The 24,444-nt window shown below is 45.4% G+C and overlaps 3 protein-coding genes across 5 annotated transcripts; 1 reads left to right on the top strand and 2 right to left on the bottom strand.

Annotated features, from left to right (window-relative positions):
- Positions 1–1,025: 1,025 nt before the first annotated feature.
- On the bottom strand, positions 1,026–4,388 carry CCDC163 (CCDC163 homolog). The gene is given in 6 exon segments (XM_055587126.1): positions 1,026–1,317; positions 1,550–1,668; positions 2,750–2,795; positions 3,495–3,524; positions 3,776–3,818; positions 4,274–4,388. Coding segments are annotated over 6 exon segments (360 nt in total). The 5' UTR covers positions 4,288–4,388; the 3' UTR covers positions 1,026–1,209.
- Positions 4,389–4,645: 257 nt separating this feature from the next.
- On the top strand, positions 4,646–9,615 carry MMACHC (metabolism of cobalamin associated C). Of its 3 annotated transcripts, XM_055586042.1 has the most exons (6): positions 4,697–4,786; positions 4,980–5,075; positions 5,259–5,336; positions 6,740–6,934; positions 7,637–7,789; positions 8,842–9,615. In XM_055586042.1, the coding sequence occupies exons 4-6, from the start codon at positions 6,830–6,832 to the stop codon at positions 9,253–9,255; spliced, it is 672 nt and encodes a 223-aa protein (XP_055442017.1). In that variant the 5' UTR covers positions 4,697–4,786; positions 4,980–5,075; positions 5,259–5,336; positions 6,740–6,829; the 3' UTR covers positions 9,256–9,615. The 3 variants fall into 3 exon arrangements, with proteins under 3 accessions (XP_055442015.1, XP_055442017.1, XP_055442016.1); XM_055586041.1 differs by lacking the exon at positions 4,980–5,075 and having other exon boundaries at positions 4,720–4,786; XM_055586040.1 differs by lacking the exons at positions 4,980–5,075; positions 5,259–5,336 and having other exon boundaries at positions 4,646–4,786.
- Positions 9,616–10,635: 1,020 nt separating this feature from the next.
- PRDX1 (peroxiredoxin 1) lies at positions 10,636–24,316 on the bottom strand. The gene is made up of 6 exons (XM_055586039.1): positions 24,263–24,316; positions 22,403–22,519; positions 20,646–20,799; positions 19,793–19,915; positions 19,406–19,536; positions 10,636–10,976 (listed from the first exon to the last, which is right to left on the bottom strand). The coding sequence occupies exons 2-6, from the start codon at positions 22,506–22,508 to the stop codon at positions 10,891–10,893; spliced, it is 600 nt and encodes a 199-aa protein (XP_055442014.1). The 5' UTR covers positions 22,509–22,519; positions 24,263–24,316; the 3' UTR covers positions 10,636–10,890.
- Positions 24,317–24,444: the final 128 nt, after the last annotated feature.

Here is a 24,444-nt window from a genome sequence, read left to right as displayed (position 1 = left end):
GTCGCTCAGTGGTGTACAACTCTGCAACCCCATGAATCGCAGCACACCAGGCCTCCCTGTCCATCACCAACTCTCGGAGTTCACTCAAACTCATGTCCATCGAGTCGGTGATGCCATCCAGCCATCTCATCCTCTGTTGTCCCCTTCTCCTCCTGCCCCCAATCCCTCCCAGCATCAGGGTCTTTTCCAATGAGTCAACCCTTTGCATGAGGTGGCCAAAGTATTGGAGTTTCAGCTTCAGCATCAGTCCTTCTAATGAACACCCAGGACTGATCTCCTTTAGGATGGACTGGTTGGATCTCCTTGCAGTCCAAGGGACTCTCAAGAGTCTTCTCCAACACCACAGTTCAAAAGCATCAATTCTTCGGCACTCAGCTTTCTTCACAGTCCAACTCTCACATCCATACATGACCACTGGAAAAACCAGAGCCTGGACTAGACGGACCTTTGTTGGCAAAGTAATGTCTCTGCTTTTTAATATGCTATCTAGGCTGGTCATCGGAGAAGGAATTGGCACCCCACTCCATTTTCTTGCCTGGAAAACCCATGGATGGAGGAGCCTGGTGGGCTGCAGTCCATGGGGTCGCTAAGAGTCGGGCACGACTGAGCGACTTCACTTTCACGCGCTGGAGAAGGAAATGGCAACCCACTCCAGTGTTCTTGCCTGGAGAATCCCAGAGACGGGGGAGCCTGGTGGGCTGCCGTCTATGGGGTCGCACAGAGTCAGACACAACTGAAGCGACTTAGCAGCATCAGCAGGTTGGTCATAACTTTCCTTCCAAGGAGTAAGCGTCTTTTAATTTCATGGCTGTAATCACCATCTGCAGTGATTTTGGAGTCCAAAAAATAAAGTCTGACACTGTTTCCCCATCTATTTCCCATGAAGTAATGGGACCAGATGCCAAGATCTTAGTTTTCTGAATGTTGAGCTTTAAGCCAACTTTTTCCCTCTCCTCTTTCACTTTCATCAAGAGGCTCTTTAGTTCCTCTTCACTTTCTGCATAAGGGTGGTGTCATCTCAGGGAGGGTTAAACCATTTTATTGCAATTGGTAGACAGGGATGGACAGGCAGTGACAAGCCTCAGTAGGGAGGGCAAACACCAACTAGATCAAGAGGGGAGCCGGCAGGCAACTCAGAAACAGGACCTTGGAGGGGAAGATGAGCAAAGAAGACTTCATCCTACTACACTACAAGTCCTTACAGGTCACTTAGGAGTATCCTGGGGCCCTTAAAGAATAGGTCCTCTTGCTCAAGGCTCTGGGCCTGGAGCTGAAAGCTGCTGGGCTCCGGGTTAGAAATGGTATGCCTCTGGAGATCTATGAGGAGAGAAAGGGGAAAAAGAACAAATCATCAGCAAGCACTATGTTACACACAGACCTAGACTTGGGCCCTGTTGGGGAGGGACATACAGGCCTGATGGGATAAGGAGCAACAGAGGTTGATGGATTTCCAAAGAAAGAGGCAGAGACCCCATTCTATCCAGTGTCAAACTATTAGGCAGCTGGCATCCAGGCACCATTCAAATTTAGCCTCCTGCCTTACCCTCACCTAGCTTCCTTAAAAGTTCCCTGCTACTGTTACTGTCCAGAAGCCTGACTTCAGAGGTAGATGAAGAAAGCGACATGGCGAAGGTGGGCTGCTTAGATTGGAAGACATGAACAGAAGTCCTGCAAAGGGGAAAGAATCAGAGGTAGACATGGTGACAGTGGGTCAAGGGGGCCCTCCCAGCACAGACCTGACCTGTCCTCCTTTCTGAGGCTAGGATTCCAGTCTCTTCCCTCTTTATCCTCTAAATACAGAGATACCTCAGAGACACTGTATCAAGTAAAGAAAATGTACAGTACTGCCCATATGGGCTATAACCCCCTACCATACCTTCCCTACCAGCTCATGTCAAATCTGAGATAGCTGAACTTTGGTCCCCAGTGCCTGGCCTCTGTGAGCCAAATCCCTTCCACCGCCATAAGCACCCACACCCCCTGACCTGAGGAGGTCATGCTCCTGCCGGGCATCCTGGACCTCTGTTCTGACAGCCTCCAGGTTGTGACCTTTGCCGTCCTGGCCACTTTGCAGCTGATCCAACATCTGCCATACCATGGGGCCAGGTAGGACCAAACCTCTACCTCTCCAGGAGGAGCACCCACCTCCCCATGATTAGCCTCTTGAGCCCACTTGGAGCCCTCATGGGGACAAAGATAGTTTCTCATGTCCTTTAGCAGAGGGCTTGGGAAGAAGAGCTTTGGAGGGAAGTGGAGTCAGTACAAGGAAGAGATGGAAAGAGATAGGAGTAGGAGAGGGTATCCTGGCCTGCCTGCAAAACAGAATAGATAGAGAAAGGAAGGGGCCTCCAAAGGGAGAGATGAACAAATAGGTCCGATCCTGGTCCTACCTTTCAGCTGCAGGCCTGAGCTTGCTGCCTCTCAGTTATCTGTTTCAGCAGCAGCTCCTGATGCTGGCCTGCAGATGAGAGAAAATGTGAGGGAACGTCTCCAACTCCCTTCCTTCCCCTTCCCTGCCTTGCGCCCAGCCTGGCACTGAAAACGGACAGATACATTCTGGTCCAGCTACTGGAAAGTTTCCAAGCTGACTGGAAAGACACACTCACACCATATGAGAAAAGACAAAATACTTGGCCAGGTTTCTGGGTAGCTCAAGCTGTCAAAGGTATGGTCATTTATAAGGAAAGCAAGAAGGCTTTTCAGAAAAGGGAACAGGTGAATTCATACACACCCTCAATCTTTCACTCACTCAGCTGGTCCCGTAGCAACTTTAGCTCCTCCCGAAGAATCTGTGACTCCTCGCACAGCAGTTGCCACCTTCAGGGATAAGAGCAGTGTCATTCTAAAGCCAATTAACAAGCCCAGAGGAGGCTACCAGAGTACCAGGAGTTCAGGGCTGAAAAAGGCAAGGTTTTGCCCATCACTTACTCATTCTGAAGCTCTTCATGAAGGCCACTGGTGGCACTGCACTTCTGTGGTCCTGTCTGTATTTGGGCTCAGGCCTGTTCCTGCACCTGGCTTTGAAGGCCCTGCAGTTCCCTTCTCATCTCTTCCAGATGTTGCTCCAGGAGAAGGACCCTTTGCTCTGGGCCCCCCTGCAGCAACCTTAGTGATGCTACAAGGAGACAAGTAGGGGATCAGCCCCCTAAGAACTTCACACATGAGCCTTATAGACTCCACTTGCAAATCAAGACACAAGTGCACAGACAATAGAAGAGCCACAAAATGTGCACACACATTTGAGGCTGCATATATGAAGAAAAGAATGATCAGATACCTTCCAGGGCAGAGATCTGGTACTTCTGCTGCTCTCGCTCTTCCAGCAGGCCCTGGACAGCCTGCCGTAGTGCTTCAGTCACCTACCCAGGCAGAAAAACCCCATGAGCTCCCCAACCACTGGTAACCTCATCAGTTACACACTCACACAAACCCCAAATATACACACCATGCCTCACCTGAGCCTGGGATTGAAGCTGGGATCGAAGAATAGTAACTTCATCCCAGAGAGAAGATGCACTGAGGGCCTCAGGCCAGTTTAGCCTCTCTGGAAATACAGGAGCCTCTAGAGCCAAAGCCTTTTGAGCTTGGATTCCTGACTCAGCAGGCAAGTCATGAGGGGAAATCCAAGTCCCAGCCAGGTCTCCTGCTGCAAGAAAAAGGAAGGGACAAGTGGAAAGCCCCTTAGGCAGAGGGGGGAACAGATGTTTCTTCAGGAAAAGAAAAGTTGGAATTTGGAAGGAACAGTGGATAACACTGGAAAGAAAGGCTGAGGGACAATATTTACCCCAGGTAGAGACTCCAAGTGGATACAGCCGCTGCTACAAAAGAAACAAATGCACAGGTCAATGAGTTCTGTTTTGCAATCTATTAACCCACATCCCCTAAACAAAGGGGTGGGGGACTCAGGAGCCCCCTCACCTTAATCCTGCTCACATTTCGGTCCCTAGCATTGAGAAGCGCGTCGAGCTGCTCAGACCAGCTCAGGCTCCTACGGCAAGGGTCTGGCTCCCTGGAGTCTTGTGCCCTTGCTCCGCACACTGTGGACACCAAAGACACAGCCCAGGGAAGACCACAACGTAAGCTCTAAAGAGGTGAGTGGGGGGATGCAATACTAAAGGTAAGGAAGCAATAATCAGACCAAAACTGCGCTTCTGGGACTAGTCCGGGGAGCGGCTTCCTTGCGAAATTAGGGGAAAAGCGGGATGCCCTGATAAACAGATATCAATTGGGAATTGAAGATGCTGAATCTTGGTTTAGACGTCCCCAGACTCACAACTCTGACACCATAACACCGAAACTGTGCCAGTGACCACTGCCGCGGCCCAGTTCAAACCTTACGGTAGGCCGGGAAAGCCCGACTTCGGACTGGCCTCTGCGGCGCCACTTGGGAAATTGAGTTCGCCTCTATTGTAGACAACCGGCGATGGAGGCTACCGAACTACGTTTCCCTGGAAGCAACACGCGCAGTCACAGTGCCCGCCCCACCGTGAAGCTTGTCGGGAAACCGAGTTTTTCTGCTTCTGTAGTGGGTGCCTCTACGAACTGAATAAACTACGTGTCCCAGGATGCGTCGCGCAGAGACGACACAGTCCGGCAGCTGATCCCCGTAGCTCTTGGGAAATGGAGTCCAAGCTGTCTCAAAGCGTAAAGTCCCGAGTAACCTTGAGACTCCATTCCCCAGCAGGCTCAGTGTGTAACGTGCACTATGGAGCCGCTAGTCGCAGAGCTGAAGCAGAAGATTGAGGACACGTTGTGCCCTTTTGGCTTCGAAGTTTACCCCTTCCAGGTTGGTTTATCCCTGCTGCGGTGCTAGGGCGAAGCGTATGGATGGCTTCGGTGCCACTGACGTGAGGCCCGTGAATTTTCTGATCTTTCTCGAGCTCCTCTGGCCGCGAGTCCGTTTGATTGTCGAGACAGGGCGCTTGGGCTAAATGGGTAGAGCAGCGTTGCAGGTTTGTTCTTTTGTTGTTATTTTTCAGTCGCTCAGTCGTGTCCGACTCTTTGTCACCCCATGGACTGCAGCACCGCCAGGTTTCCCTGTACATCAACAACTCCCGGAGCTTGCTCAAACTCATGTCCGTTGAGTCGGTGATGCCATCCAACCATCTCGTCCTCTGTCGTCCCCTTCTCCTCCTGCCTTCAGTCTTTCCCAACATAAAAGTCTTTCCAATGAGTTATCTCTTTTACCCTCCTACAATGCTATATTGATGAGTGGGAGACACCATGTGATCCAGTAACCTTGTGCTTTTGTCACCTAGGTAATTTAGAGGAAGAAGGGGATCTGTGGAGCCAGAGTCACTTTGGAAGCTTCCTGAAGGAGTTTAGGAGAGGGCAAGGTCTGAGAATGTTTGTATGGCTCATGTGCAAAGGGCATTCTGGATGTTGAACAAGCAAACAGTTGGCTTGGTTGTTCAGTCTATCTGCAAAAGGTTACATTCTTAATGGTGCCAATCATCAATGCTGGGCTGGGTTTAGAAACTGTCCACTTGCCTGACACAGAAGTCTGGCATCAGGACCTACCCTTAGTCACATAGGTCCATCTCCCCCCACATCCAGTGCCCTCTGCACTGAGCCCTGTGCTTAGTGCAGGGCTAAATCAACTCAACCTGAGCCTTTTGCCTGATGCTTAAGAGGCCACCCTTTCCACTTTCCACTGAGTGGCATACAGCAATGCTGGGAGAGGATTATAGAGGAAGAGGTAGTTGGGTCTAGCCTCAGAGAGGCTTCCCTGGAAAAAATGGAGTTGAGCTATATATGAAAAGATAGATTGGAAGGAAGGAGGGTCATGTACATCTCAAATATCAGAAATAGCTTGAGTTAAGGTATGGAGATAATGGTGGATGGCAGGTGTGGGAGAGATTGGAGATGCCTGTCGGATATAATCAAGAAGACCTTGGTAGTAGGAGCTGTGGTATTGAACAGTGCCACTTACAGCCCTGCCAGTCATCCTGTGTTCCTACTTCTCTCCCCTTCCCAGCGCCACATACAGTCATCCACAGCGATCTTTAGGAATCTGTCTCCTAAATTCAACCTATCTATGCTCTGGTTCAGCCCACTCTTAGTCATTTGGATTTCTGCAATAACTTCCTTGCTGTCACTTTGCCTCTATTCCTTCCTCCACACTGCAGCCAGGTTGATCTAAAACTGATCATGTCAGTTTGCTTCTTAAATCTTCAAAGGCCTACCCCTCACTGTCAGCAAATTAGACCCATATTCCTTCAATTGGTATTCAAGGCCAGTCACAGTCTCATTCTTACTGACCTCTCCAGCCTTCTCTCCCTCTGCTCTCCTCCACAGATGCTTCATTTCTATCAAACTAGACAATTTGCTATTCTCCAAGTATGCTTTGCATTTTTTGCCTCTTTGTTTATGCTGGGACCTGTTTAAAACACACACCAGATTCTCCCTCTCCACATCAGCCTGTAAGTACCTTCCCAGCCATCAAGACTCAGCTTCCAAGAAGCCTTTTCTAATTTCAGAGGACCTTCATTGGCCCTGTTATTGCACTAACCACACTACAATCAATTTCTTCTTTTTCTTAGTTGTTTATGAATTCTTTGCCTCTCTATTATAACTGTCAGGTGAGTTCCCCACAAACACACATCATCAGGAGAATTTCATTGTTTGAATAAGGAGGCTGGACAATTTGCATGAAACCTTGAATGCCAGGCCAAGGTATGGGCGTGCCTAAGGCCTAAGTTGGCCCTCTTGTGTGGCCTGAATTTTCTCTCTGTTCCAGGTGGCATGGTACAATGCACTCCTGCCTCCAGCCTTCCACCTGCCCCTGCCAGGACCTACACTGGCCTTCCTGGTACTCAGCACACCTGCCATGTTTGACCGGGCCCTCAAGCCCTTCCTGCAGAGCCGCCACCTCCAACCACTGACTGACCCTGTGGACCAGTGTGTGGCCTACCACCTGGGCCGAGTTAGAGAGGTGAGCAAGGCTGGCTATAGCCTCACCCAGCTTCCAAATCTGCATCTGCTTCCAGTTCCTCTAAACTCAGTATAGAATCTAGACCTACAACAAGGAGCCACTTCCCCAGCAGAAGGCTATCCTAAAGCCAGCCTTGACATCGTGATCTCTCCCCAGTCTGCCTTCTCATCTCAGGTTTAGCCACCCCCTCTAGCCAACGAGGTCTAAAATGGATCGATCTCACCCTTCCCTGATGGGCAACTTGATGAGCAGACTTCCCTTGACCTCCAAGTGAAATAGGAATAAGCCCCAAAATTCTCCATGCATCTCTCACCTGTCTTTGCCCTAGACCTGGGAGCCTTATGGGGTCTTTTGAGGACAGAACAGGACCCCTGCACTACATACTTTACACGTATACATAAATAGGTATGCATACACTGGGTCTCCCCAAAGCTGGACCGTCTTCCTCTGCACTCGGCCTCTGGAGGGCAGAGCCGTAACAGAGGTTTCTGAACAATCCTAAACAGAATTATCATTTTCTTCACACTGGAGCCTCCAATCCCACTCCAAGTTTAAGGTCATGTTTTCCCTTTAAACATGACTTCTAAAAAAAAAAAAAAATGACTTCTAAAGACAGGGCCATGTTAACACAACTGAAGGCTCTGTTGAACATGATCATGATTCTTGTTGCGCTAAAAGTCTTCATTTTATCCTCTATCCCAGAGCCTCCCAGAGCTGCAGATAGAAGTCATCGCTGACTACGAGGTACACCCCAACCGGCGCCCCAAGATCCTGGCCCAGACAGCAGCCCATGTAGCAGGGGCTGCTTACTACTACCAGCGACAGGACGTGGAGTCTGACCCTTGGGGGACCCAGGTCAGAGGGCAAGTATGAGCAAATAGGGGCTGAGAACGAAAATGAAATAAAATTCCATGAAGATTTCAAGTCCCAGGAATTCCCTGGTGGTCTAGTGGTTAGGATTCCAGGTTTTCACTGCCATGGTCCCGGTTCAGTCCATGGTTAGAGAACTGAAATCCTGTTAACCATGTGGCACAGCAAAAAAAAAAAATTTCAAGTCCCATTCTTCCACCTTCCCTGGGTATAGGAGTTGCTGGGCCCAATCCAGGACAAGAGTGCACCATGGTCAATGATCCAGTTCCACGATTTCGTCTACTTGCAGACACATCAAGTCAGAAAAAGTGAAGTGTTAGTCGCTTCAGTTCAGTTCAGTCGCTTAGTCATGTCTCTCTGCGACCCCATGAATCGCAGCACGCCAGGCCTCCCTGTCCATCACCAACTCCCGGAGTTCACTCAAACTTAGTTGTGTCCAACTCTGCTTTGTGATCCCATGGACAGTAGCCCACCAGGCTTCTGTACACAGAATTCTCTGGGCAAGAATACTGGAGTGGGTTACTGTTCCTTTCCCCAGGGGATCTTCCCAATCATACCCAGGAATTAAACCCATGTCTCCTTCACTGGCAGGCAGTTTACCATCTGAGCCACCAGGGATCTGGTTAGAGAACTAGTCTGTTATTCTTTGTGACAGAATGGAGCAGGTAGAGCTGCGATTAAACCCACGGTGCAACTGGGAAGCTGAGGCTCAGCTTAAGGAAACTCTCCTTGGGGTCAGTGACTTCATGAAGAGTTGACGGAGTAGGGGAGCCCAGCCAAGACTGACAGAAGTTCACGTGTGTGTGTATGCAGCACAGCTTTTGGGATCTTAGTTCCTTGACCAAAGATAGAACCTGGGACCTTGGTAGTGACAGCATGGAGTCCTAACCATTGGACCACCAGGGAATTCCCTGACAGGCTCTCATGTAGAATCACTGTCTGTTGAATGAGAAGTAAGTGAACTAGCTTGCACTGATGGTAGTTATTGGTGCCCATATGACCACCATGACCTTGTTTTCTTTTTACCCTCTCCCCAGCACATAGCAGGTGTGTGCATACATCCCAGGTTTGGGGGCTGGTTTGCCATCCGAGGGGTGGTGCTACTGCGAGGAATAGAGGTGCCGAATCTGCCACCCACAAAGCCCGTTGACTGTGTACCCACAAGAGCTGACCGCATCAGCCTGCTTGAACGCTTCAATTTCCATTGGCGTGACTGGACTTATCGGGATGCTGTGACCCCTCAGGAGCGCTACTCAGAAGAGCAGAAGGCGTACTTTTCAACTCCTCCTGCCCAACGCTTGGCCTTACTGGGCTTGCTTCAGCCCTCAGAGGAGCCTAGCTCTCCATCCCAAGAGCTTCACTTCACTACACTCTTACCCAAGAAGCCTCAGAATCCCAGGAGAGGCTGGCTCAGTCCCACAGTTTCCCCACCTATATCCCCTGGACCCTGATCCTTCCCTGGCTGTGGGATCCTCATTTAGGGCAGTGGCACCTACCTGTTAAAAGACTTTTACACTACTATTAATATTTCACCAGGGAAGAAACTTATTTTGGGTATAAAATGATTATTTTTGATAAATTATTCTAGTAGAGATCTTAAAATAACAAGGCTCAGGAAAGTTTGGTTAAGACCAAAGTAGATCCAGACCTCCCACCTGCCTTGAAACATGGAATCACTACCTGTTACCATTTCTCTGCAGTGCTTCAAAATGCTACCTGTTACAGGGCATAAGGAGGAACTATCCCCTAAATAATAGTACCTGCTTCAGAGGGTTATCATGGTGACTGAATAAATGTGAAATGGCTTAGCATACAGTAAGCTGTTGTTGACAGCCCTGGGAATCCTGTACTACTGCCCACAGGTAGGCTGGGCTAGTTGGGGGGGGGGGGGGGGGGGAGGGGGTCCCGGAAGGGCACATACTAAAGGATCTTCTGTTGTAAATGTGCCCTAGACTTGGGCCCAGGAGGAATCCCCCTTCACCCCACTGACAACCCTCCCTCACGACACAGATATAAATGAGAACAAGGTTCAGTTCAGTCGCGTCCAAAATCTTTGCAACCCCATGGACTGCAGTACGCCAGGCTTCCTTCTCCATCACCAACTCCCAGACCTTACTCATGTCCGAGTTCATGATGTCCTTCAACCATCTCATCCTGTCATCCCCTTCTGCCTTCAGTCTTTCCCAGCATCAGGAAAGATGGGGCTTCCCTGATAGCTCATTTGGGAAAGAATCCACCTGCAATGCAGGAGACCCTGGTTCGATTCCTGGGTTGGGAAGATTCACTGGCGAAGGGGAAAATGCTACCCACTCACAGTTTTCTGGTCTGGAGAACTCCATGGACTGTATATAGTCCATGCAGTTGCAAAAAGTCGGACAAGACTGAGCGACTTTCATGAGGACGAGAACTACCCTTAAATCAAGGCTGGAAACCCAGGGAAGCCAAGAGGTGCTCACCACTGTTCTTTTGACACAGAAAGCCAGCCCTGGGTTTGTCTCCCCCTTTCAGTTCCAAAGGTACCTAAAGCCCCTAACTCTGTCATCTTTCATAGATCCAGTCCCAGGCATTCATCCAGGTTTTCATGTAGCCCTCCTAGTACTGTAAGTGTCAAGCACCTGGTTGCAACCCAGCCTACAGTATAAACTGCAGCGCCTCGGCTGATACTGTAGCAGGTCTTGCTCTTTTCCCTGTTGTCTATGTACATTTTCCCTCAATATCATTTCCGGATTCTGAGGCAGCTCTGGCACCTCATTTTCTCCCAAAGCAGGAAAGCAGACTAAATTCCTCTTAAAAGCTTCCCCTGCCCCCCAACCAATGAAGAATCAACAAGGTCTCATTTCAACTTTAATACAACTACAAAAGATCAAGTGATACCCCCTTACAGTATACATCAGTTGGCCTGGCTCAGGTCTTTCCGTCCAGAGGAAGAAAGGCTGGTGTCCCCAACCCCTGCAGGAAAGGCCCGTCCTGTCCCACACCACATCCTGGCGGAGTGTAAGATCATGGTTTTAAGCACGAAAATAGGACAAAACAGGTTTTGTTTTCAAGGCCGCCTACTGCAGCCTGGCCCTAAAATGGCCAAGCGCTCACTTCTGCTTAGAGAAATATTCTTTGCTCTTCTGGACATCAGGCTTGATGGTATCACTGCCAGGCTTCCAGCCAGCTGGGCACACTGCAAGAGAAAGGGTACTGATAATAACCGAATCAGTGGTAAGCTCCACCCTCCTAAGGACAACTGGATGCCTCAAAACCAAATCTGAGCCCTAAAGGGCTTCAACATTCAGGTGCCAGGAGGTCTATCCTCCAGTCAGATCATTCAGCCTATCAGTACAAAACTAAATATCCAAGTTAATCCTCACTGTAGCCCGAGTTACTATACTTAATTTGTTCATGCAGTAACTGAAATTTAAAGAAATTAACAACAATGATGCTGGTCATCTATTCATACCATATACAAGAAATTTACTTAAAAACACATCAACAACCTAAATTTAAGAGCTAAAACCATAAATTCTTTATTTTTTAATTGAAGGATAATTGCTTTACAGAATTTTGTTTTCTGGCAAACCTCAACATGAATCAACCATAGGTATACATGTCCCCTCCCTCCCATCTCCCTCCCCATCCCACCCCTCTAGGTTGATACAGAGTTCCCTGAGACATACAGCAAATTCCCTTTTGCTATCTAATTTACATATGGTAATGTAAGTTTCCATGTTACTCTCTCCATACATCTCACCCTCTCCTCCCTTCTCCCCATGTCCCTAAGTCTGTTCTCTATGTCTTATTTAAGTTTTTTGTACCATCTTTCTAGATTCCATATATATATACACGTTCATATACGATATTTATCTTTATCTGACTTACTTCACTTTGTATAATGGGCTCTAAGTTCATCCAAAAATCCATAAATTCTTTGAAGACAACTCACAGAATGGGAAAAAATATTTACGAATCATATCTAATGAGGGATTAATAGCCAAAATTAAATCCAAACTCCCACAACAACAAAAAGACAATTAAAAAATGAGCAAAGGACTTGAAAAAAGATGTATCTCCAAAGATATACAAATGATCAACAAACACGTGAAAATATGCTATCACTAGTCATTACGGAAATACAAATCAAAACCACAATGAGATACCACTTCATATCCCCTAAGATGGCTATAGTCAAAAAAAAAAAAAAAGAAAGTAAATGCTGGGAAGGATATAAAGAACGCTTGGTATTGCTGCTGCTGCTGCTGTTAGTGAGGATGTAAAATGCTACAGGTGCTGTGGGAAAAGTCTGAAAATTCCTCAAGAATCTAAACACATAAGTACCATAGGACCCAGAAATTCTATTCCTATGTATATATTCAAAGTAACTAGAAACAAGGATTCAGATATATTCACCAATATTTTAGCAACATTATTCACAATAGCCGAAAGGTGGAAAAAACCTGTTAACAGACAAAATGTAGTATACATATGAAAAGTGAAAGTTGCTCAGTCGTGTCCAACTCCTTGCGACTCCATGGATTGTAACCCGACAAGCTACTCTGTCCATGGGATTCTCCAGGCAAGAATACTGGAGGGGGTTGCTTTATCCCTCTCTCCAGGGGATTTTCCCCAACCAGGGATTGAACCTGGGTTTCCTGCATTGCAGGCAGATTCTTTCCTGTCTCAGCCACCAAGAAGCATACATATACAATAAAATATTATTCAGCCTTTAAAAAGAATGAAGTTCTGATACATGCTGCTGCAACGAAGTCGCTTCAGTCGTGTCCAACTCTGTGCGACCCCATAGACAGCAGCCCACCAGGCTCTCCCATCCCTGGGATTCTCCAGGCAAGAACACTGGAGTGGGTTGCCATTTCCTTCTCCAATGCATGAAAATGAAAAGTGAAAGTGAAGTCGCTCAGTCGTGTCCGACCCTCAGCGACCCCATGGACTATAGCCCACCAGGCTCCTCCATCCATGGGATTTTCCAGGCAAGAGTACTGGAGTGGGGTGCTATTGCCTTCTCCCTGATATATACTACAGCCTGGATAAACTTTTGAGAACCTTGAAAACATTATGCCAAGTGAAAGAAACCAGACACAAATGGATAAACATTGTATGGTTTCACGCACATAAAATATTTAAGATAGGTAAATTCATAAATGCAGAAAGTTGAACAGAAGTTACAAAAGGCTGGACGGAAAGGGGAATGGTGAGTTATTTCTTCATGGTTACTACTACTACTTATTTGGGATGATGAAAAAGTTTGAGAAATAGTGGTGACAGATATACAACACTGAATGTAACTAGTGCCACTGAATTATACACTTAAAAAGGTAAATTCTATCATATATAACCACAGTAAACACTGACAAAAATGACTTACCCCCATTCCCAAGAAAAACACAAGCTAAAAAATGACAAAGTTAGGACTGTGTAAACCCTAACACTAAGCTGCTGCTTCTATCAGTTGGCTCTTCAGAGATATGAAGGCAGCAGTTTGTCTGTCTGTCGTGACATCCATCGAGTCAGTGATGCCATCCAGCCATCTCATCCTCTGTCGTCGCCTTCTCCTCCTGCCCCCAATCCCTCCCAGCATCAGAGTCTTTTCCAATGAGTCAACTCTTCGCATGAGGTGGCCAAAGTACTGGAGTTTCAGCTTTAGCATCATTCCTTCCAAAGAAATCCCAGGGCTGATCTCCTTCAGAATGGACTGGTTGGATCTCCTTGCAGTCCAAGGGACTCTCAAGAGTCTTCTCCAACACCACAGTTCAAAAGCATCAATTCTTCAGCGCTCAGCTTTCTTCACAGTCCAACTCTCACATCCATACATGACCACTGGAAAAACAATAGCCTTGACTAGATGGACCTTTTTGGTAAAGTAATGTCTCTGCTTTTCAATATGCCATCTAGGTTGGACATAACTTTCCTTCCAAGGAGTAAGCGTCTTTTAATTTCATGGCTGCACTCACCATCTGCAGTGATTTTGGAGCCCCCCAAAATAAAGTCTGACACTGTTTCCCCATCTATTTCCCATGAAGTGATGGGACCAGATGCCATGACCTTCGTTTTCTGAATGTTGAGCTTTAAGCCAACTTTTTTACTCTCCACTTTCATTTTCATCAAGAGGCTTTTTAGTTTCTCTTCACTTTATGCCAAGGGTGGTGTCATCTGCATATCTGAGGTTACTGATATTTCTCCCGGCAATCTTGATTCCAGCTTGTGCTTCTTCCAGTCCAGCGTTTCTCATGATGTACTCTGCATAGAAGTTAAATAAGCAGGGTGACAATATACAGCCTTGACGTACTCCTTTTCCTATTTGGAACCAGTCTGTTGTTCCATGTCCAGTTCTAACTGTTGCTTCCCGACCTGCATACAGATTTCTCAAGAGGCAGGTCAAGTGGTCTGGTATTCCCATCTCTTTCACAGTTTTCCACAGTTTATTGTGATCCACAAAGTCAAAGGCTTTGGCATAGTCAATAAAGCAGAAATAGATGTTTTTCTGGAACTCTCTTGCTTTTTCCATGATCCAGCAGATGTTGGCAATTTGATCTCTGGTTCCTCTGTCTCTTCTAAAACCAGCTTGAACATCAGGAAGTTCACGGTTCACGTATTGCTGAAGCCTGGCTTGAAGAATTTGGAGCATTACTTTATTAGCATGTGAGATGAGTCCAATTGTGTGGTAGTTTGAGCATTCCTTGGAATTGCCTTTCTTTGGGAATGGAATGAAAACTGACCTTTTCCAGTCCTGTGGCCACTGCTGAGTTTTCCAAATTTGCTGGCATATTGAGTGCAGCACTTTCACAGCATCATCTTTCAGGATTTGAAATAGCTCAACTGGAATTCCATCACCTCCACTAGCTTTGTTCGTAGTGATGCTTTCTAAGGCCCACTTGACTTCACATTCTAGGATGTCTGGCTCTAGGTGAGTGATCACACCATCGTGATTATCTGGATCGTGAAGATCTTTTTTGTACAGTTCTTCTGTGTATTTTTTTTTTTTTTCCGTCTTCTGTGTATTCTTGCCACCTCTTCTTAATATCTTCTGCTTCTGTTAGGTCCATACCATTTCTGTCCTTTATCGAGCCCATCTTTGCATGAAATGTTCCCTTGGTATCTCTAATTTTCTTGAAGAGATCTCTAGTCTTTCCCATTCTGTTGTTTTCCTCTATTTCTTTGCATTGATTGCTGAAGAAGGCTTTCTTATCTCTTCTTGCTATTCTTTGGAACTCTGCATTCAGATGCTTATATCTTTCCTCTTCTCCTTTGCTTTCCGCTTCTCTTCTTTTCATAGCTATTTGTAAGGCCTCCCCAGACAACCATTTTGCTTTTTTGCATTTCTTTCCCATGGGGATGGTCTTGATCCCTGTCTCCTGTACAATGTCATTAACCTCATTCCATAGTTCATCAGGCACTCTATCTATCAGATCTAGACCCTTAAATCTATTTCTCACTTCCACTGTATAATCATAAGGGATTTGATATAGGTCATACCTGAATGGTCTAGTGGTTTTCCCTACTTTCTTCAATTTAAGTCTGAATTTGCTAATAAGGAGTTCATGATCTGAGCCACAGTCAGCTCCCGGTCTTGTTTTTGTTGACTGTATAGAGCTTCTCCATCTTTGGCTGCAAAGAATATAATCAATCTGATTTCGGTGTTGACCATCTGGTGATGTCCATGTGTAGAGTCTTCTCTTGTGTTGTTGGAAGAGGGTGTTTGCTATGACCAGTGCATTTTCTTGGCAAAACTATTAGTCTTTGCCCTGCTTCATTCCGTATTCCAAGGCCAAATTTGCCTGTTACTCCAGGTGTTTCTTGACTTCCTACTTTTGCATTCCAGTCCCCTATAATGAAAAGGACATCTTTTTTGGGTGTTAGTTCTAAAATAGGTCTTGTAGGTCTTCATAGAACCGTTCAAGTTCAGCTTCTTCAGCATTACTGGTTGGGGCATAGACTTGGATTACTGTGATACTGAATGGTTTGCCTTGGAAACAAACAGAGATCATTCTGTCGTTTTTGAGATTGCATCCAAGTACTGCATTACGGACTCTCTTGTTGACCATGATGGCTACTCCATTTCTTCTGAGGGATTCCTGTCCGCAGTAGTAGATATAATGGTCATTGAGTTAAATTCACCCATTCCAGTCCATTTGAGTTTGCTGATTCCTACAATGTCGACATTCACTCTTGCCATCTCTTGTTTGACCACTTCCAATTTGCCTTGATTCATGGACCTGACATTCCAGGTTCCTATGCAATATTGCTCTTTACAGCATCAGACCTTGCTTCTATCACCAGTCACATCCACAGCTGGGTATTGTTTGTCTTAAGTGTTCTTAGACAAACACTAAGTTTGTCTTAGTGTTCCTTAACTCTGCCAAACAAGAATGCCTGAAACACAAAGGGGCAGGACCTCCACAGAAGGTCCTGCTTGTTTCACTAAGTAAGTGCCTTCTATACCTTGGTAAACAAAAGGTCTGAGTTTGAATCTCTCAAATACTTTATGCAGAAAAGCATAACCTTCAGTCTTTCCTATCATCCTGAGTTAGCAATGCTCCCTGGGAAAACCTGAGGAAAGTGAGATAAGGGGAGTGATCTCTGATATTCCACTCTTAACCTGTTGTTTTGTCTTGCAGGAGACATGTAGTCACCAAAGTCCAGTAACGAAGCAGCAAAAGTCTCACTTTCTCAAGTGAGAGAAGCGAAGCCCTTTTCTTCCCCTCTAAGGATGTCATTGGAGAAGGCAATGGCAACCCACTCCAGTACTCTTGCCTGGAAAATGCCATGGACGGAGGAGCCTGGTAGGTTACAGTCCATGGGGTCTCGAAGAGTCGGACTCGACTGAGCGACTTCACTTTTACTTTTCACTTTCACGCATTGGAGAAGGAAATGGCAACCCACTCCAGTGTTCTTGCCTGGAGAATCCCAGGGATGGGGGAGCCTGGTGGGCTGCCATCTATGGGGTCGCACAGAGTCAGACACGACTGATGCGACTTAGCAGCAAGGATGTCATAGCCTCAGAGGTCAGACTCTACAAACAGCCATCTGGGAACAAGGTATGTATGCACTTAGCTACTTTACAAAATCTGTTTGATCCTTACATAGTCATTGGCTTTAGTGCCAGCAAAGGGTTAGAGCACAGGTCATAAGTATAAACAAGCTTCTGAGAATAAAGAGCAGCATAAAATCAGAGACCAGACCCAGCAGTTTACCACCAGGGAAACCAAAGATTCTTCTGTCCAGGAAGAAAACACAGCTTTAGAAGAGCCCAATTACAAACCACGACACCAAGATAGAAGGAATAATGAGCCAGAAAGAAGAATCTTGACAACTTAGTATCCTTGTACTAAGGCCTCTTGGCACTTAAGACTGTACCAATAATCAATGACAGGAAAGAAAGATCCACACCTGGATTCATACCCAACAGTGCTGGATTTTAAGAATATGAAGCTCAGCAGAACTGGCTGAATCCCACATTCGCCAGCTTTCAACAGAACCTGAAGTACAACTTTCCCTAACACAGAAGGCTCTAAACAATGCCTTTCTCATCATTTTAAACTATGTAAAAAAAAGAGGGCTTTGAATTTTGATCCCAGTTCTACCATTAACTGAATACATACAGTGTTTAAATAGTGGTTTATTGGTCCTAAAAATAGAAACACAGGGGCTTCCCTGGTGATTCACTGGTGAAGATTCTGCCTGCCAACACAAGAGACATTTCCATCCCTGACCCAGGAAGATCCCACATGTCATAGAACAACTAAGCCCGCACACCACAACCATGGAGCCTAATTTCAGAGCCCAGGAGTCACAACTACTGAAGCCTGAGTGCCCTAGAGCCCATAGTCCACAAGAGGAGCCCCCACAATGAGAAGCCCTCACACTGCAACTAGAGAGTAGCCCCCACTCGCAACTAGAAAAAGCCCAAGTAGCAATGAAGACCCAACAGAGCCAAAAATAAATAAATTTTTGAAAAATTTAATTTTTGAAAAATTAAAAAAAAAATAGGAACATAGGATTTAAGTAAAAAATTTATTTGTAGTATTGTCAGTTCACCCTTTTCTCTGCTAAAATGTAATACAGGTTCACTCAAAGATCCCCCCAAAAAAGTGTAAATTCAAGATAAAAGGAATTTTAAAGCAAAATAGGAACATAGGATATACAAATATCAGATCATTATGTTGTATACCTGAAACTAACATGTATCTCAATTTTAAAAACAGGACTGCAGGATTATTTGTCAAATAACATGACAGCACCTCATAGAGTGCTTGATATCCACAGGCACTCAAATACTAACTATTGTATTATAAGCCATTAAAGACTGCACACAGAAAGCTGTTCTTGTTTTAGTGGGATGGGAAGCACCATAGAACAAGAGTGTGAAGAAGCAAGCTTCACAACTCATGAAAGCTTGGGTTCAAGAGTCTATCCCAGTAAAAATTAATTAAAAAGTCTATACTACACATGCAAGGGAAAGTCCAATAAAGGGCCAACTTTGCCACCCATTCCTCAGCTCCTTCCATCTTTGTTCTGAACCATTCTCCACCAGAGGGCAGTCTCAGCAGCTGTCTGCTTCAATCCAGAGTAAAGCCTACACATACTTCTGCAAATGGTTTCTTCTAATTCCCATTACCTACTAGCCTTCCACTCCAGCCAGACTAGCACTTTTGGGTCCCCCAAACACCACTAATCCAGACTCTTAACTTCCACCTTCTGTAACTCATGAGATCTGAGCAGTGATCACAACTATTTTATATCCTCAATTACATTAAGCTGGGGTGGCTGGGTGGGGTTCAAGATCCCTTTCCCCCTACATATCCAGCACTTGCAGCAGACTGAGGAGCTGTTCTTTAAACTCTTAGCTGGAATAAGGTGGTCTCATTATAAGCAACAACTCCACTGGGTGAAAGTGGGGAGTTTTCAGAAGCTACAGTCTTATAAACTTAGAGCCTGGGAGCAAGCAGTTCAGGACTTTATCAAAAACACTTCAAGGAAAAAAAAAAAAAAAAAACTTCAAGGAGACTATTTCAGATGAGAAGGACCAGAGCAGTAAGAAAGACCTACACTCTAGCGAATGCTAGACAAAAACCATAAATTGAATCTTCTCAGTCATGTTTAGATTTTACAAGGACAGATTCAACAAAAACATCATCTTTAATCCTGAAACTTCTCTAAGGACCTAGAGATTTCACCTCAAAACCTCTTGCCCTCATCCCGCCTCAAAAAAAATTTTTATATTGAGCATTTATATAATTTGGTATTTGGTGAATATAATTCTTATAGATACAAAAAATATCCTGCACAACAGAATGAATTTTTAAAAGACAAAAATGTTAACACCTATGAGATCCTCCTACACTTTAACAAGTTGAATCTGCAGCAGTAAGTAATTCTAAATGAGCAGGGTAGAAGATGGGAATATGGAGATGGAACAAAAATCCTTTATATTCTCCTCCCCAAACTTTTCTATTACCTCACCCCCACAACCCATTATAATCCAGAGACTGCAATTTCTTAAAGAGACATAATAACCCTTTTCCTGTCTGGTAGAGTTTGTTCCCACCATCTTTCCCACCCTATCACTCCACTGTCCTGTCACCAGGCAAACTGGCTTACCTTCCCCATGTTTGTCAGTAAACTGGAAGGCCTGAACTAGTCTCAGCGTCTCATCCACAGAGCGGCCAACAGGAAGGTCGTTTATGGTGATCTGTCGAAGGATACCTTTATCATCAATAATAAAAAGGCCCCTGGAAGAAAATATTAAAGGTCGGAGGGAGAGATAGTACAGTTTTAGAAATTGCTGTTAAATCAGCAGAAACTGGCCTTCCCCTTAGGTCCTGCATAAAGAATGAAACCATTATGCCATCCACCGTAAACTTACACAGTGATGTATATCAATTATTTCTCAACAAAACAAGAAAAAAAAATAAAAGTCTCCACAGATCACAGCTCTACTTATAAAAGATCTTCAGCCAATCAGCCAGTTTCCTGGTGCACATATACCTGAATGAGATGCCTTCATCAGCCTTTAAGACCCCATAGTCCTGAGCAATGGTGCGCTTGGGGTCTGATATCAAGGGAATGTTCATGGGTCCCAGTCCTCCTTGTTTCTTGGGTGTGTTGATCCTATAGTAAAAAAACACTCATACAATCACACTCATTAAAATTCTTCTGTAACAAAAGCATTAACTGTATCTATCCCACCCAAATGTTGCTAATCTAACCCCCCAGAAAACTTTAAATAAATTTTTTCCAGCAGTAAATGATGGTTTAGTCCCTAAGTTGTGTCCGACTCTTGGGACCCCATGGACTGTAGCCTGCCAGGCTCCTCTGTCCATGGGATTTTCCAGGCAAGAATACTGGGGTGGATTGCCATTTCCTTCTCCAGGGGATCTTTCCAACCCAGGAATTGAACCCAGGTCTCCCGCATTGCAGGCAATTCTTTACCGACTAAGCTATGAGGGAAGCCCAGCAGTAAATGGCTGAGGCCAATTAAAATCACCAGGGTACACTCAGTTGCAACCCAAGCTGCTTTTCCTCTGCTGCTAAGTTATAAGAGCAACAAGAGGAAGTCAGAGCATTTGTACTCCTTCCATGAGGAGCCAGAAGTCAATACTTGAAAGTCTATTGACAAAGCCTTCCGGTTCTAGTTGCTGCTTAAAAGTTCCTATGCCTGGACTTCCCTGGGGGTAAAGTGGTTAAGACTTCTACCACGCTTCCACTGCATGAGGCACAGGTTTGATCCCTGGGTGGAGAATTAAGATCCCACATGCCACACAGCACAGCTACCAAAAAAAAAAAAAATCCATAATAATTTTCTAAAATAAGCTCATGCCAAATGGACCAAGAGATTTACCATGCCAGGTGACAGAAGTGAGAATCCACAGAAGCACCAATTACTTGGCAGTTGAGTTTCTTAAATTCTTCTGCCCTATCGCTGAAAGCAATGATCTCCGTGGGGCACACAAAGGTGAAGTCAAGAGGGTAAAAGAAGAACACAACATATTTTCCTGAGGAAAAAAAAAAAAGCCCATTACCCTTTGAAATAGACTTTCTTGCTTTGCAGAGAATGTAAACCTAAAGACATTTTCGTATGGGAAAGAAGAAGCCTTTTTAAACTGATGGCAGACAACTGTTAAAACACCAGTTGCTCAACACAGATGATGCCTAGCAGCTGTAAGAATTTTCCTTCTTCCATGTTAGCTGCCAACTACAGATAAGCACTGTTCAGTCTAATTTTGATCTTCTCTGGGTAGTTAAAATTAACACAAACACCAAGTTCTTCAGTGAAGAAAAAACAAGGATGCAATCATCTACTGCCAATACTCATATAATCAGTGCCCAGAAGGAGCTGAACTGCTGGATTCTCTGCCAAAGGCAACAAGACCAACAAGAGAAAGTCAGAGCCTTTGGTATTCTTCCACAGTGAACCACAGTAACATGACAGGTAAGGTTTAAGCGATACCTAAATCACCACAAACATGGTTCAAATAAGTCTGATAGGATGCACAAGCAAAGAAAAAATTTCTAAGACAAAAGTTCCCAAAATTCTCCTGGTAGGTAATAGGATTTCTAGTTGAAATTTTATGAAAGTCATTCTGATTACCAATTGAAGTAGATCTTCAACCTGTCAAGCAGCCTCTCACCAACAATTCCAAATATTCACATTTCCAGATACCAGCAATGTTTCAAAATCAAAGTAAGATGGTCCTTTTGACATTCACTTCAACCTTCCCCCAGGGTTTTGCTAACAAGCTTCAGCAGGTCAAGCCCAGGAGGGCACAGAGCAACTCCTCCTAAACCTCATGCCTTTACCCTTGGGCCAGGGTCACCTCCCTATGGTGCTACTTACTTTGTTTGCCAGGAGGAGCTTCCCTCCATAGGGCCCCACTTATCTGCTCTCATTCCAACCAGTATGTGGAATTTGTTAAGAAACCTAGTCATAGGTTTTACCCAAAAGCTAACTCTATGAACTGCTATATCACCAAGAAAGGTATACTTGACACCTGAGTTCTTAGGTTTAAATGCTAGGAAATCCGTATTTTGAACTGTCCCAGAATACCTTTCTATTCTAGGACAGTAAAGTAAAAAGATCCTCATTAGTATTTGCCTGGTGTCTACATGAAACTACTTAACAGAAAGGAGAGTTGTTCCAACTGTGACATCACTTTTTCTCTGGGGGTAAAATGTCAAGGGAACACGCCTAAACCCTCAGTCGTGACACACGTTTTGTAAACTGAACAGTTTCACAGCTCCAAAGACTTGAGCTCTGAGACTTTAAATTGTCCAAGGCTTTAAACTGTAACAAGATAATGAGTGTATCTCCAGTAAAATAACTGAGGAGCAATATTGGGAGGATAACTGAGATATTATGTCCAGATATAATGAAGTATGCATATGCCTTCTGCAGAAGTAGTTTGGACTTGGGAGATCTACCCTATGTTCACTGATGATAATCACCACTTTTAATTCAATAGGAAGGCAACAGCCTCTTATCCTAAAGATGTAAAAATCATTTTATACTCAAACATGACAAGAGATACAGAGAGTGAACAAGCCCTCCCTACACTGTAATATAATTTCATATTAATGAACCTAATTAATTACTCTTACCTTTGTAGTCAGCTAGGCTTATATCCTTGAACTGACCATCTGGCATAACAGCTGTTGCTTTGAACTGGGGGGCACGGTGCCCAATTTTGGCATTTCCTGAAGACATACTGCTATCAGCTGGAAAAGATAAGAGAAAGTGAATTAGAAACACGTCTTAGTTTTCTAGATAACAACCTTCATTTATTTAAGACTCAGCTGTAGAAATTGTCTAGTCTTGAATATACACATAAACTTTTATAACAGTAAGAAGCATGAACTGAGCTTTCCAACTTTTCAAACAAAAATATTACACATCTCTGAATCTCAGCTCTGTTTTCATTTTTGAGTGGAGGGACTGTTCATTTGAGATTTTAAATTTTTATTGGAATATAGTTGATTTAGGAGAAGGCAATGGCAACCCACTCCAGTACTGTTGCCTGGAGAATCCCAGGGATGGGAGCCTGGTGGGCTGCCGTCTATGGGGTCGCACAGAGTCAGACACGACTGATGTGACTTAGCAGCAGCATAGTTGATTTACAATGTTGTTTTCATTTTAAAATGGGAATTTCTTTATAAACTGAACCCTTCCTGAACCATCATCTGTACAATTGCATTTTCTTGTGTACGTTTATTATACAGGTGTACAGAGAGAAGAGGGTGGAAACTCTCAAACCTGGGCCCAAATCTGCAATGCCATAAACTCTGAGCACCCAAGCCCCAGAAGCTGCCATGATGCCCTTTCCCTGGACTGCACCTCCATCTGCCTTCAGAACGTGGGAAGCACCCTTTAATCTTTCTCTGGGTAGATTTCCCAAGACACACACCCTAAAGCCAATCCAATTTTTTAAGAGGCCAAGTCCAAGATTATGGCATCTGCTCAATTTCAAAATTCTAAGTATTGTGTTCAAAGCACAGAAGTCCTTTCAAAAGTGAGTTTACCGAGGGACCAAGATCCTGGAAAAATGGTAAGTAGAACAAGAGTCAATTTATTGCCAAAAAGCAATGTAACACTGGATTCACCCTGGTCAAGACCAAGGTAAAATTTAACCCAGTAAGTCATCAGTTTGATAATCCCAAGAAGCTAACTTTTCAAGTCCCCAAATTCTTGGTTCATAATACTACAACCGTAAGAAAGACTGAACATCGACTGTGACAATTAAAAACCCAACCAAACACAGGAGGTGACCCTCCTTATTCAAACCTGCTTTTCTAAGGGATCCCCACGCCCACTAAAGCACGACCAAGAGCGGGGGCGGGGAGGCTGCTGGAGTTCCACCGGGTGTGTCCCCTTCAGGAAATCGCCCCTTGAAGGTCCCTGGTGAAAGCCACACCCTCAAAACCCGCTTCATGTACCCTCCCTGACACTCCCATCATCACCCCAACCCTAGCACCTCAGAAAGCTCCAGCAGAAGAGCGCTCAGTCTTCACCGAGGGCATTTAGAATCACTACAAACCCCATTCTGCAGGTGGAAAAATAAAGACGGAGAACGGAATTTTTAGGTAACTTTCCACACCTGAAGATCGGGAACAGCCTCTCCCTCTACTACACGACCGACGGCTAGCCCTCAGTTCCTGATCAGTTTGCAGATTCACTCGAGAAGTTTCCCTTACCCGCCCGTCAGGAAACTCCATCACCACCAACCCGCCCAGACGCCACCCCAAGCCAATCACCGCTTTCTGCTTGTATTGCTGGGGGTAGGGGAGACTCAAGCTGCCGTTAGCCTCGGGTTTCAACCTCTTCCAGCACCCAAAGGAGCCCCACACGAGGATCGCTTCGTCTGGCCGCCTTCTTTGTCCGAGGAGCCCAGCTGAGTTGGGCGGGCCCCGAGGAGAAGACGGAAAAGGTGACGGGCGGGGAGGGGGCGCTGCCCTTACACTCACCAGTTCCACTGAAATACGACCGACACCAGCGAGGACGAAGACACGCGAGGCGTGCGCGGGGCACCGCCTTTATAGCCTGTAAGGCTCTCGCGAGAGTCAGGGCGGGCCGGGGGTGCAGGCGGGGGAATGGGGAGGGGGATATGGCCAGAGCACCGCCCCGACCCAACGTGCTCCGCCAGGAT

The sequence above is a fragment of the Bubalus kerabau genome, chromosome 6 (assembly GCF_029407905.1).
Source record: "Bubalus kerabau isolate K-KA32 ecotype Philippines breed swamp buffalo chromosome 6, PCC_UOA_SB_1v2, whole genome shotgun sequence".
NCBI classification, from domain to species: domain Eukaryota; kingdom Metazoa; phylum Chordata; class Mammalia; order Artiodactyla; family Bovidae; genus Bubalus; species Bubalus kerabau.
The sequence above is the reverse complement of the archived record's forward strand: the minus strand, read 5'-3'. Positions and strand labels throughout refer to the sequence as shown.